This window comes from Microcebus murinus, chromosome 10, assembly GCF_040939455.1.
Source record: "Microcebus murinus isolate Inina chromosome 10, M.murinus_Inina_mat1.0, whole genome shotgun sequence".
Taxonomy (NCBI): Eukaryota; Metazoa; Chordata; class Mammalia; order Primates; family Cheirogaleidae; genus Microcebus; species Microcebus murinus.
In genome coordinates, this window is record NC_134113.1 from 100,403,443 (window position 1) to 100,417,354 (window position 13,912).

Here is a 13,912-nt window from a genome sequence, read left to right on the forward strand (position 1 = left end):
GACAGGAAATGCCAGGGTGGGCAAAGTCATGGGTTTGGTGGCCAAGGAAAGCCTCACTCAAAGGTGACTTTTTTAAGAAAACATTTTTTAAAAATAGAGATGTAATTCACATATCATAAAATCAACCATGTTAAAGTGTGCAGTGCAATGCTTTGTAGTATATTCCCAAAGTTGTGTCCTACCACCACTAACTCAAGGACATCTTTAAGGTGACATTTTGAGTAGAGACCTTAGGCAGGGCATCCCTAGGGGCTATATCAGTGGGGTCCCTGGGTCTCAGAGGTGAAGGCACCATTAGGAGAGCAGGGGGAGGAGTGGAGTAAGGGGCTGTTTTCTCCCCCAGCCCCTCTGTGGGGGTCACCATGGCTGGCTGTATCCCTCCACCAGAGACCACAGTCCTCTCCACATAGCCTGCTCTCTTTGGGGTCTAGTGGCCTTCCCTTCCCTGTCCCTACAGGCCTAGGGGCTGGCTCCCTGCTGTCCCCAGCCCAGGGTCCTGCAGTGTCCCTGAAGGACCCTGTCCACACCTCCATACACAGCCCTTCTACCGACCACTCTCAAGCCACCCAGTCCTGGTGTGCCAGCTCTTTCCGTGGGGATCTGACGACAGACACCTGGTGAGCATGAGGGAGCCAGTCACTCAGGGACACAGGGTGGGAAGAGGGGACTGTGAGCTCAGAGGCCAGGGTCCTGGGGTGGAGTGTGCCCGCTGTGAGCCAGGAGCAGCAGGAGCCACCACGGTGACGGCCAGGGACCTGGTCAGGGAGCAAGCCAGGAGCAAGCCAAGCCTGGTGCTGTAGGGCCTTGTGGCTTTTCCTCTGAGAAAGACGGGCAGCCCCCAGGGACTTCAGAGCAGAGAAGCAGTGGCCTGGCTCACATTCTAAAGACCCCCACTAAGAACAGCCTGAAGAGGGGCCATGGAGGGGCAGCGGGAGAGCTGCTTGGGAAGGTGTGGACGAGGAGAAGCACAAGGGGCTGCGGCTGGGCTGTCTCTGCCCACCAAGTCAGGGAAGGAAGCGAGCAAGCACGGGGCCCAGAAGGAGAGGTGGGGAGGAGGCAGCCATCTGAGGGCAGCAGTGGCCATGGGCTGAGGGACACAGCCAGTGGAGGGGACCCCACGCTCATCCCTCTTTCCAGGCTCCTGCAGACACCTGTTGGCCGAGCTCAGGGATAGCAGCAGCTGGGCTCCAGAGGCCCATCCAGACGAGGCTCTACGGGCACCAGGCAGGGCGCAGAGGGTGGGAAGAGCCTGGAACTGGACGACAGACAAGACCCCACAGAAGCAGCAGGAAGGCGGTTCCCATAATCCAGGGAAGAAAGCAGGGCGGAGCGGTGGGGGGGGGGGGATGGTTCGATCCTAGGCACATTTGTAAGGCAAGGCGGGGGGCTGCTGTCACAGACGGGTGGGGGCAGGCATGGGGAAGAGAGAGTCACATGCACCGAGGGCTTTGGATGAGCAACCAGGGAGGCGCTGCCCTCAACTGAAATGACTGCTGTGACTCTGCGTGCAATTTCTTTTGAAGAAAAGATTCAATCACTGAAGAAGATGTTATAAAATCCCTAAAAGAAACAGCACGATTTTTCTCTACACTCACACACCACACTTCTAACACCAAACGTGTGGGTTTTCCACACCAAGCAATCCTCCAACTCTCCAAACATGGACTGGGTGTCCAGCAATCCAACCATGACGCGAATTACCTGGAGTTAGTGCAGACCCCAGAGGCTAAGGGCTCAGTCCCATCAGACTGCGCCTGCTTTGCGCCTAGGCACAAGCCGCGGGTTGGGGCCAATACTTCTAACCACCAGCATAAAGCAGGGTTCCCACAGCTCCTCCATGGGTTTGATGATTTGCTAGAACAGCTCACAAAACTCAGGAGAACATTTATTTATGTTTACTGGTTTATTTAAAAGGATCCAACTCAGGAGCAGCCAGACGGAAGAGATGGGCAGGGTAAGGTGTAGACTCTCCGGAATGGTCCCCCAGCCCCCCAGGTGCTCTCTGAGCCCCATCCTCTGGGACATTCATGGAGGTTTCATGACATAGGCATTATTGACTAAATCACTAGTTATTGGTGATTAAGTCCATCTCCTCCCTCCCCTCCCGACAGGTACAAGGTGGGCAGAAGCCCCAGTCCCAGCCATGGGTTGGTTTCCCTGGGAGCCAGCACCCCAAGAGTCACTTTATGAGCATGTGTGGTTGGAAGGAGGCTTTGAAGGACAAAAGACTGGATAGCTACATGCAGAAGATTGAAACTGAATCCCCATCTCTCACCTCTTCCAAAAAGCAACTCACAATGGATAACAGACTTAAATCTAAGGCATGAACCCTTAAGAATTCTGGAAGAAAATGTTGGGAAGACTCTTTCAGACATTGGCTTAGGAAATGAATTTATGAAGAAGACCCCCAAAGCAATCACAGCAACAACAAAAATAAACAAATGGGACCTGATCAAATTAAAAAGCTTCTGCACAGCCAAAGAAACTATCATTAGAGCAAATAGACAGCCTACAGAATGCGAGAAAATATTTGCTTTCTACACATCTGATAAAGGGCTAATAACAAGAATCTACGTAGAACTAAAAAAAAATCAAACAACCCCATCAATAAATTGGCAAAAGACATGAACAGAAACTTTTCAAAAGAAGACAGAATAATGGCCAGCAAACATATAAAAAAGTGCTCAACATCTCTAATCATCAGGGAAAGGCAAATCAAAACCACAATGAGGTATCACCTAACTCCAGTGAGAATGGCTTTTATCAAAAAATCCCCAAACAACAAATGCTGGTGAGGATGTGGAGAGACAGGAACACTCTTACACTGCTGCTGGGACTGCAAATTAGTGCAACCTCTATGGAAAAGAATTTGGAGATACCTCAAAGAGCTAAAAATAGAACTACCATTTGACCTAGCAATAGCACTATTAGGTGTCTACCCAAAGGAACAAAAGTCATTCAATAATAAAGACATCTGTACCCTATGGCAGAACAATTCACTATAGCAAGGATGTGGAAATAACCCAAGTGCCTGTCAATCTATGAGTGCATTAATAAAATATGGTATATGTATACAACAGAATACTACTCAATTATAAAAAACGATGGTGATCTAGCACCTCTTATATTTTCCTGGATAGAGCTTGAGCCCATCCTCCGAAATGAGGTATCACAAGATCGGAAGAATAAGCCCCACTTGTACTCGCCACCAAACTGGCACTGACTGATCAACACTATGGTGCTCACACAGTAGTAATATTCTTTGGGGTTTGGGGGATTGGGGGTGGGTAAACTCACCACTGATGGGCACGGTGAGTGTTGAAGGGGGTAAGGGCACGCCTCCAATCCTGATTTAGGAGAGGCAAAGTCATAACATGTAATCAAAATGTTTGTACCCCTATAATATCATGAAATAAAAAAATAAATTCATATTTTTCATGTGGATAAAAGAAAAAATAAGGACAAAAGATGATCTTCTCACCCCTGTGGCTCAGGAAACCCCAGGGATTTAGGAGCTCTGTACCAGGAACCAGAATGGAGCATGTATTTCTTATCTTAATATCACAACTCCTGCTATAAAATTTTATATTTTTCAGTAAAATACACTGACACTGCTCACTGGATCTTCACTCACGCCCTGATCCGGCAGGGGAGGAGGGGTACCCGGTGACCAGTGGGGAGGCGGGGCCTGGAAACGGTGCCTTGGATGCAGCTGTGCCCACATTGGTGTTTGCGGAGTGCACAAAGGAGCGGCGGCGCGGGCGGTGAGGCGCCGGCTGCTGTGCTCTGCTGCAGAGTGGGGCCTGGAGCCCAGGGCCCTGTGTCGTCCTGCCCTCGCTCGGGCAACAGAGCCAGGAGTGCAGCAGGTCCAGACCAGCTGGCGCCGTGCTACAGAGCCGGTAAAAGAGGGCTCTGTGGGGGGAGGGAGGGCAGAGCAGACACGCAGTCCCCAGCCCCAGCCCTGGCAGGAGACCCGGAAGACTTCTCGCTGAGCAGCCCTGGTTGCGCTGCGGCCAGAGCGTAGTTCACATGTTGGACTTGTCGGAGCTGCTGCCTCCCTGGTCCCTTTCCATCCCATCTCCCCACACCCCTGTCCACCACACTCACAAGTCACTGTTTTCCAGCCTTGAGTTGCAGCTGTTGAGATTTGAGACTTCAGAAAGCGTTAATGCAATCCCTTCATAATCTAGTTATGCTCCGCCTTTCCCAGGCCTCATCTCCCCCTGCCCCCAACCCAACCCTTCCTTTGTTCTGGTTTTAAAACATCTGTAAATTTGTGACCCTCCTCCCATTGCGAGGTAGGGTCTATGTCTCCTCCCTCTGAACCTGGGCCAAATTAGAAACTGGCTAACCAATAGGACACTGTAGAAGGGATTCTAGGAGACTGTCAAGGCAAGGTCATAAAAGGAAATGCAGCTTCTACCTGTTCTCCCAGCACTCTAACTGGGAGCCTGGCCACATGCTCTGAGCAAGCCCAGGCAGCCGCGTGGAGAAAAACCGAGGCCCTTGCCCCCAGCCCCAGCTGAGCTCCCAGGTGACCCCCAGCTGCGTTCCCTCGCCAGCCATGAGAGGGACCCTGTGGGAGGCGGATGCGCCAGCTGCCAGCTCCCGACTCCCGTTTTGCTCCTGGCTGGCGCTGCTGGGCCTGTCAAAATTGCAGCAGGATTTGAGACGTGGGAAAGACCACCCAAGAGCAAGCTGGACCGCTCTTTGTCTCCTAGCTCTTCAACGTAAAGTCACAACACATATTCCCTCCTGACTGGCGTGGCCTAGGGCGAGGGAACAGGTGCACAAGCCCTGAGGTTCTGACTTGCAGAGATCTGACTTAAGGACTGACAATCCCCGTAGCTCTGTGCCCAGTTGCCCTTTCTTCCTGCTAAGAAATCCCTTACCAGATTTAACCCACCTCTGAAGTCCTCTGCCCTTCCCAGCACCCCCAGACTCCTCACCCAAATCCCTGGGATGTCTCACAATTCTGCAGCAGTAAGAGGGGCCAAGACCCTAAAAAATTAGAATTTGCCAGAGTCAACAATGCATGCATAGCAGTATGTTCAAGAGTTTTTTAAAAGATATTTTTCTCTGTATGACTGGTTAGGGCACTCTTATGGGGGCAATACCTTGGTAGGTCTTTCTACAGATACAATATTACATTACCCACCATTCTAATATCAGTGTTTTTCTTCACAAGTACTTTGAGGGCTTCTGAAGCATGTCTAGGGCCTGTGAGGTCCCCAAGTCACCACTGTGTCTGTGACACAAGCAGAGTGAGCAAGGAAGGAGCTTTCTACACAGCTGTCATGTTCAACACATTGCGTGAGTTGGAGACTTTCATGAGCAGGGCGCTAAACTGCGTGGGGGCAGGTTCTGGGGCATCAGAAGCTTGTATAATTTCGGGGTAGTTGTCTATAAAAGAGAGAATGCAAATTACAAATGCAAATATAGATACAAAGGTGAGTATTTATTATCAAAGGTAGGGTCTTGAAGGGATATTTGCACATCCATGTTCATAGCAGCATTATTCACAATAGCTAAGAGGAGGAAGCCACCCAAGTGACCACTGACAGATGAATAAAATGTGGGCGATACATATCATGGAATATCATGCAACTTTAACCCGGAAGGATGTTCTGATTCTTGCTGCAATATGGATAACCTTTGAGGACATTGTGCTGAGTGAAATATGCCCGTCACAAGAGGACAAACACTGTGTGATCCTACTTCTGGAGGTGCGTGGTGCAGTCCAAATCACAGAGACAGGAAGCAGAATGGTGGCTGCCAGGGGCTGGGGCGAGGGGGGAGCCGCTGTTCAGTGGGAACAGAGTTCCAGTTTTACAAGATGAAGAGCTCTCGAGACGGATGACAGTGATGAATAATTTACTGACACTGAACTGTACACTAAAAAGTGGTTGGGATGGTAAATTTTATGCTGTGTGTATTTTCCCGCCATAAAAAATTGAAAAAGGTGAATATTTATTCAGTTTTAAAATTAATTACAAATTTTAAGCTGATGAATAACATCAAAATCACAAAACCAAGAGAAATTACATATTCTTTTTATTAACTGTCCAACACATCTCTGCAGTATTTTTTTCTAAATTTGTTTGATTTGTAGTCTTGAAAAAATATACAAAATTAATCTGAAATTAAGGCATTCACAGGAACAATTCAGATGCACTTAAACATTGCTGTCGGGATGTACTGAGCCACATAACTGTGTAACCAGATTACTCTGATACTACAACATTGGCTTATTGATGGATACATGTAGGAGTTTTGTCACTAGAACACTTGCTTCTTCAAGCATTCACTGCGTTGGTGGCAATTTTGCATACCATTTTGCTGGAACCACCAGATTTTGTCAATACATGCTTCGTCGGTCACACTAGGAGGCGATCTGACACGTGGCATGGGTATGGCTGCACACCAGAGGCCCCACGTGGCATTGCTCCCAGGTTTGGGGGCACAAACACAAGAATTTTGATCAATTCCATTTTGTGTGGTTCCCATCAGAAAAGAAAGCAATATATGGTGTGTTTGTAATTATATTCATTCAATATCAACTATTTTCCTACCAAGAGAGAACTTCTGTCTTGGGCAGGCCTTGATGGGAACAGAATCCGCTGCTAACAATTTTACGTTCAGGTCTGACAGAATTCTCCGCAGACTGGCTCCTGGCTCAGCTATTTGGCCCTCCCCCCACCTCCTGCTGTGCTGGAAACTACAGGGCGTCCCCAAACCGTGGCACAAGCTCCAGGCTGTGCCTGCCTGTGGGGACGAGTAGCCCGGATGCCTTCCTATACTGCTCTGGGGCAGGTGGCTTGGAATGGCCTGCGAGCTGCAGCAACATACCCCACTAAGCCCAAATATCTCCCCAACTCACCTTTCTCTTAGCTGAAACCCCCAATGCTCACAGCCACCCTGGCGTCATCCTGCTCAGGGACATTCACACAGAGAAGTCTGGATGGAGAGGGACGGAGGTCTTGACCAATTGTGGCCCACCATCTTACTTTTGCATATTTCTCAGAGCCGTCTGGCCATCGGAACATGCTGCTAGGAACCCTCCTGCGAGAGGGAGTGAGGCCCCGAAGCTTCATGGGCTGCAAGCAAACGTGTCCCCAGCCCAGGCCAAGAGCAGGTGAGGGGTGGGGGCAGGGTCCAGGGCTGCTGCCTTCTCTCTGATCTGGCCAGAAGGCACCAGGCCTGGAACCCAGGCTGGAGTCCCAGCCGAGAGGACTTGTCACAGCTCTTGGTCGATCTTGTGCGAACCTGGCTGCACCCTGCTCTCAGGCGCAGAGGCTGCCCTAGACGAACGGGCTGCCTCTTTAAAGCAGAGGGTGCTCTGGCCCTGCGGGAAGGCGCTGTATCAGGGCAATCCTGCTGAGGTCACCCCCTTCCCCCGCCGTGGCCCCTCCCTTCTGCCGTCAGGGATTAGAGGAGAGGCCAAGGAAGGATTACAGGGGTTCATTTTGTCTCAATTCTCCCTTACTGGGCCCCTCTGCCAGAGGCCTGCTGGGCTGCAGGCTGGAGAGAGCCCTCCCCAGCTGCTCGGCTGACAGGCTGGGAAGCCCCGCTCGCCAGGGACCAGAAGGCAGAAGGTGGGGACGTCCTGAGGGCCTGGGGGCAGGCGGACCGCACTCGTGGTCTGGGGCTCACCTGTCTTCTCCCTGCACCGCCGCGGCAGGAGCACCATGCCTGGGCCCCCCAGCTTCCAGCCCAACCCTGGCTGCACCCACATCGGGGTTCCTTGGCCGCAGCGAGTAGCAGCCTGGGCTCCCCTGCGAAAGGCGGCGGCCGTTCTCTGGCTGCTGCTCCTTGGCACCTCCCTGTCCCCCACGCGGGGCCAGCCCAGGATTCCTCTGGAAATGTAAGCATCATGTTCAACCCCACCCTGGAACACCCTCTGCCCTTCCCCACTGCCTTCCCGCAGAGCCAGCCCTCTGCCCGCTCTCCCGCCTTGCCCTCCCTCTGGGCTGCTGCGCTCGCTCCTGCCACAAGGACCTTTTCTTCACTGGCCTCCTCTCCTCCCGAAAGCTCTGCTGACTTTGGAATCCCACCCACCCCTCCCTGGAAGCCAGATGGCTTCGGGCAGACCTGACCACAGGGCCCACATGCATCTCTGCATGGCCGGGGCTCTGGAGCTCATGCAAGGCAGACGCCCCTTCCTGGGTGGTCCCTGGAGGGGAGTTAGGTTCCGTGGTCACCACCACACTGCAGATTGTTGGGAAATTTGTATTTTGACATTCCAAAAGGGTGGAGCAGTTCTGAACCTGCAAACAGAAGGTGGCTTGTCCAGGAGCTAAGAAAAATTGGATTTTGGTGGCCTGAGTCTTTCCTTTCTGTACCTTTTTGCCTGCTTAGGCCTTGATTCTACACCCTGCCCTTAATAGCAGCTCTAGGAAGGAGTCTAGTATCAGTCATTCACACCCTGGAATAAACTTAAATTACTGCACAAGCCCTCTGGGGTGTTTGTTGATCAGGCCTTCGCTCTGGCAGCTCTAGGAAAGAAATGTCCAACACACATGGGGAGCAACTGAACGGTGCCACCGACTGAGTCTGCTCTGCTCCAGCCACTCCGGCCCAGCAGAATAGCAGGGCCAGCTGTCAGCTACGTCTTGTGGGAAGTGGGGACAGGGACCCCAAACAACGTCTGTGTTAGCGTCTGTGTTCAGCCTCCCGAAGCCGCGCTCGACACCAGCCGCAGAGCCTCTCCTGCGCGCGAGGCGCTGTGCGTGCCACTTCACGCGGGACGCAGCTGTGCGCACAGCAGTTCCGCTAGGTGGGAACGTGACCCCTATTTTGCAGTCGAGGAAACAGGCTCAGAGAGGCCAGGCGACTTCCTCAAGTTCTCACGCTAGTAAATAAAAGCGCAGCGCTTTCAGTGGGGCCGCACTCCACGTCCTGGCCGCTCCAGGCTGCGGAGCTGTCGGGGGTGGAGGGAGATGCTCGCAGCACTTATCGCAGAGCACGCTCCAACAGACAGTGGGGGCAAACTCCAGGAGTAGGCTGAGGGCAAGCACAGATGGCTGGGCTCCCGGCCTTCCTAGAGGACAGCCCGAGAGCAGACTGTGCATGCGGAAACCCCAGGATCCAGCTGAGACGACAGTCTGCAGACACGGCCACAGCTGCCCACCTGTGCCTGGGGGCCCCAGTCTCCGCCAAAGCCCCTGGCCCCACTCCCTCCCTCCTGCCAGGTCCCTCCTTTCAATCTTTGCCTCTCATGTGCAGCCACTTGCCCCCTCCCACCTGCCCAAGCTCCCACTGCTCTACCAAATCTGTCCTGGACAAGACCACCAAAGACTCCACTGCCTGGTCCAGTCGGCATCTCTTGTCTTGTCTCCCCAGACCCCTGCTGCTCTGGACACTTTAGACACTGGCCACCTGCCGCCTGGACTCCCAGTGCCTCACCTTCTGTAACACCGCACTCCGCGGTTCTGGGGCACCTGAGTTCTCCCTCTGTCTTCTTCCAGGGCTGTTTCCCCTCTGCCTGCCCTGAAATCGTTGGTGTCCCTGGTGTTTGTCGACACATGGATCTTCCCGTGCTACACACCCTACCCGCCTTCATACCCTCAGACTTTCAATTCTTGCCCGTGTGCTAGTGGCTCTCAGCCCTGTCTCTGCCTGTTGGACTTACGTACCCAATGCCTGTGGACAGCTCTTCCGAACATCTTGCGAGGTTTCACATTTAAGTTTGTGTCTTTCAAGTTACCGCGGGATTGTGCCTTCTGGAGTTGGGAAGAGCACAACCTGCCCAGCGCACTCGGCAGCCCTGCAACGGCACTCGCGCAGCAGCCCAAGCCACCCTGCTCGCCAGCACCCTCCCAAGCCTGCTCCCCTACCTTCTTGATAGCCTTGATTTCACTCGATAACACCACCCAACCTGGAGAGCCAAAAGTAACTTTTGACTCCTTCAAGCTTTTCTGTGCTCTCTACCTAGAATTCTCTTCCAGTTCTCTTTGCCAGGCTAGCCTCTACCCGCCTTCTCACACTGACCTCCGGCCCCGTCCCTCCACCACTGCCCTCCCCCTGCTTCCCCGGAGCCCCTTCAGATATGCACTGTGCCATCTGCCCCTGAAGGCCGTCCTCTCACTGGGGGCTTTGCAAAGGCGAGGACGGTAGCCCCAGGCTGCACACAATGCCCGGCACATAGTAGGACCTCAGTGAGTATTGGCTGAGGGGCTGAATGAGTGTTGATCTCGACATTCTTCTCCTGCACCTGAAGAGGCTCAGACGCAGTCCCACGTGCAGCCCCAGAGCCCACGGGCCTGGCCCAGATGGCGGGTGGCGGTGTGCTCCCAGGGCATGGCTCAGAGCTCAGGGCGCCCCTAGGCTGCCTGGAGCAAGGTCAAAGTGTCTCTCCTTGGGCCATCCCTGCCTGCCCTGCCTCCTTGCCTCACGCTGTCTCTGAAGCTTCACGGAGGGCCCTGCCGTCCCCAGCAGCAGAGGGTGGGGAAACACTGGGGTGAGAGACTCATCGAGAAGCTGCAGCTGTGCCCAGGCAGTTGCGGTTTCTCCTTGGGGTCCTGCCTGCCTGTGCCTGGACCTATCCACCAGCCCTCCTCTCCACCCCCCTCCAACCTCTGATCTCCAACCAGAGCCCTTAGGGGCTGGGGCCAGGCTTAGTTCTGGGCTTGTCAGGCCTGGCCATGCCTGGAGAGCCGCTGGGGGTGACTCCACACACTGGTGCAGCCGCTGAGCCCCAGCGGTTCTCCAGGTCTCCTGCTTGGGACTGGGCTGTGGCCTTGGGAATAGGAGGAAGGACAGGAGCTCTTTGTGTTTATGTTTCTGGGTGTGTGCATGTGTGTATGTGTGTACGTGTGTGTCTCTGTGTGTGTATGCATCTTTGGGTGTCTGTGTATAGGCACTTGCTTTGTGTGTGTACATGTGTACTTTCATGGCCTTGCAGAGTGAAGCTGTGGGCAGATACCTTCGGCGGGGACCTACATGACACTGTGACCAAATACTCGGGCTCCCTCTTGCTGCAGAAGGTCAGTCACCCCTTTCCAGGGGGTCACAGGGCAGTCAGTCAAAAGGCAGTCAGCCAGGGTCTCCTTGCTGGTGGAGAAGCAGAAGCCCAAATGCCAGTGCTTCGAGGGGCCCTGGACATCGTCTAGTCTATTCCCTCATTTTCAGATGGGCAAACTGAGGCCCAGGGAGGTGAAGGATTCGCTGCCATCCTGGCCCTGCTAGGCCAATGTAGCAATGACAGCTAAGGCCCCACCTGCCCCTCACGACTTGCTTCTATGTCACAAAGCACCACCCCACTTGGCTTTCTCATTTGCACCCTCCAGCCCAGGTGAGGAAGAAAGGCCAGCAATAATGTGGCGTTTGGGGTAAAAGCATCCTATGAGGTCTATGCATTCCAGAGCATTCTCTAAAGCTATGCAAATGTCACATCTTGCCGATGAGGAAACTGATTGAGTGACTTCCCTGTGGCAGCATGGCCAACAGCTTGCAGAGCTGGCCCACCAGACATCCGTGATCCACACTCTCTGAGAGAGCTGGTCTCCCCTAGGTCCAGAGAGTCAACTCAAACCCAGTCCTAGGGCCTCTGGGTGCACCTGCAGCTTGTCAGACAGCTGTCTTCAGTGCCTGGAGCTGCTGAGCTCTGTGGGGACGTGAGAATGGAGATCACACCCATGTGTCAGGGGCAGGATGATAGCATGATGCATCTCCCGGTGCTCTGGGGAGAGGTGAACCGATGCCAGGGAGGCTGTGCAGGCCCTGGGAAGCAGCGTGACTCCACACAAAGTACAAGGATGTGGATGTCTGGGCATCTGGGCACCCTAGCCCCACCCAGGGCCACCTGCTCACCTGCCTGTTGACCTTGGTCTTGTTCATTGGCTTCTTTGAGCCTTGGTCTACTTCCCTGTGAGGGCGGTTAACCACAATGTGTCTGGAGCCCCAAAATGGAGAGGATGTTGGAAAAGAGGCAGCTGTATTGTTTCTGGGACAATTGTGCAAGGAATGGAGGGCCCTGTCCTGCTTCTGGCGAGTGAAGAAGGCTTCAGGTGCTAAAATGCATGTGCTGAAAGGATGGAGGTTGTGCCTACGCAGGTGCCCACCTTTCCCACTGTCCCCTGCACAGAAATACAAAGACGTGGAGCCCAGTCTGAAGATCAAGGAGGTGGATGGCTTGGAGCTGGTGAGGAAGTTCTCGGAGGACATGGAGAGCATGCTGCGGAGGAAAGTTGAGGCCGTTCAGGTGCTCTGGGGGGTCTCCCCCTGGCCCCAAGATGCTGAACGACCCCTACCAATACCCTTCCCTGGGCCGTCCCATCCTTGTGGCCCTCTCTGAGCTTGTGAGCCTCTGCCGTGTCCCTCCATTAGCCAGAAGAACCCTTGTAAAAGAAGAAAGGATGAGAAGGGAGCTAAAGGAGGGGGCATCCTGGGTGTGGGAGCTCTGGCCCGAGCTGGGGGTGCCCAGCACTACAGGGTCAGCCTGGGTCGAGCGGGGCTCAGCACAAGGTGGGCCCAGTGCCCGCTGCAGAGCACTGCACGGAGAGAGCTCCCAGGAACTGCTTCCTGAGCCAGTGGACGGCTGGGAGCACAGCTTGCCAAGCCAGCCCTCAACTCTCTTCTCCCCTCCCCTTCCCTCAGGGTCCTCCCCGCCTGTGCCTGGACCTGTCCACTCCTGCTCCCTTCCCCTCCACTCTGACTTTGCTCTCCCCTTCTCTTCCCTCCCCTCATTTAGCTCCAAGGACCCATCCTGCATGTCCCCAAGTGCTCAAAGGGCCCCAGGGATGGGTAGCTTTGTGCTTGGGTGACTCTGTCCCTGGATGTCCCCTGGCTGGGCCTGGTAGAAACAGAACATGTCCCTTCCCTAGTAGGAAGTATCTCCCCCAGATGCCTGTGGGGACCTGGTTGGTGAAATCAGTAAATGCAGAGTTCGGGGGAGGCACAGTCCCCACTCTGCCAGGACCAGCGTGGCCCCTGAAGGACCCCTGACACCAGCCAGGAGACAGGAGAGAGGAGTTGGGGGAGGGGAGGTTGGGGCAGCGCCCAGCGGCAGGGGAAGGTGCCTCCCCATCACGCTGCCCACAGGAGGCGCCCAGAGCCGGTGGCAGGGGCCCTCTTTCCTATATGTTCCCCAGGCTTTGGGGCAAGGGCTCCTAGCATCAGAAACCAACGAGATCACACCTGGGGGTCTGAGAGCCCATCCTGGGCCCCTGAATCACGTGAAGTGCTGCCCCTCCCTTGGCCAGCTTGTGTGACCAGCCCGCTGGCCAAGCACAGACACGGGGTGTGAGGCTCGCCTGACTTCAGGCGTTGGTTCTTGTGGCCCCAGAGTCACAAGCCGTCCTGGGACATCCCAGAGGCTGGGGATCCAGGCCCCCTGTGCCCTTCCTCGGCCTCAAATGTGGAGAGCCAAGTAAGGGCTTGCTTGAGGGACTCAACAAGCACCAGCCCCTGCTCCCTGTTGGGTGTCGGGGTCTGTGGGACTGCAGACCTTCTAGGAGACGCTCATGGAAGTTTCCTGCAAAGCAGCACTGAAGTATGTTTTTCCATGTGGAATTTCTTCATCATATCCTAGGAATTAGGACTGAGAGTAAGGAGGACAGGGATTAGTCTACCCAACTTACAGTTGTATAAGTAGAGGCCCAGAGAGGCTTAGTGGCTGGCCCCTGGCAAAGCCAGAGCAGGGGCTCAAGTGGTCTGACCCCCAAGGTGCCTTCCCTGGCCCTTCCTTCCCCTGACACTCTGTGATGCTTTTAAATTTGTACTGTAGTAAAATACACGTAATATAAAACTGACCATTGTAACCATTTGATGCTGTACAGTTCATTGGCATTAAGACCATTCACAAGGGTGCACAACCATCTCCACTATCAAGTTCCAGAACTTTTTCATCACCCCAAACAGAAGCCCTGTACCCATGAGGCAGTCACCCTCCCATCCCCGCCCCCCGCCCCCC

General features: G+C 54.2%; 1 protein-coding gene across 1 annotated transcript in view; it reads left to right on the forward strand.

Moving 5' to 3' along the window:
* The first annotated feature begins 12,148 nt into the window (after positions 1-12,148).
* CACNA2D4 (calcium voltage-gated channel auxiliary subunit alpha2delta 4) overlaps positions 12,149-13,912 on the forward strand; it is a 111,613-nt gene continuing 109,849 nt past the window's right edge. Inside the window, exon 1 of the mRNA XM_012747243.2 lies at positions 12,149-12,202. Coding sequence (XP_012602697.2) covers positions 12,164-12,202 — 39 coding nt within the window. The 5' untranslated portion in view covers positions 12,149-12,163. The remainder of the gene's footprint in view (positions 12,203-13,912) is intronic.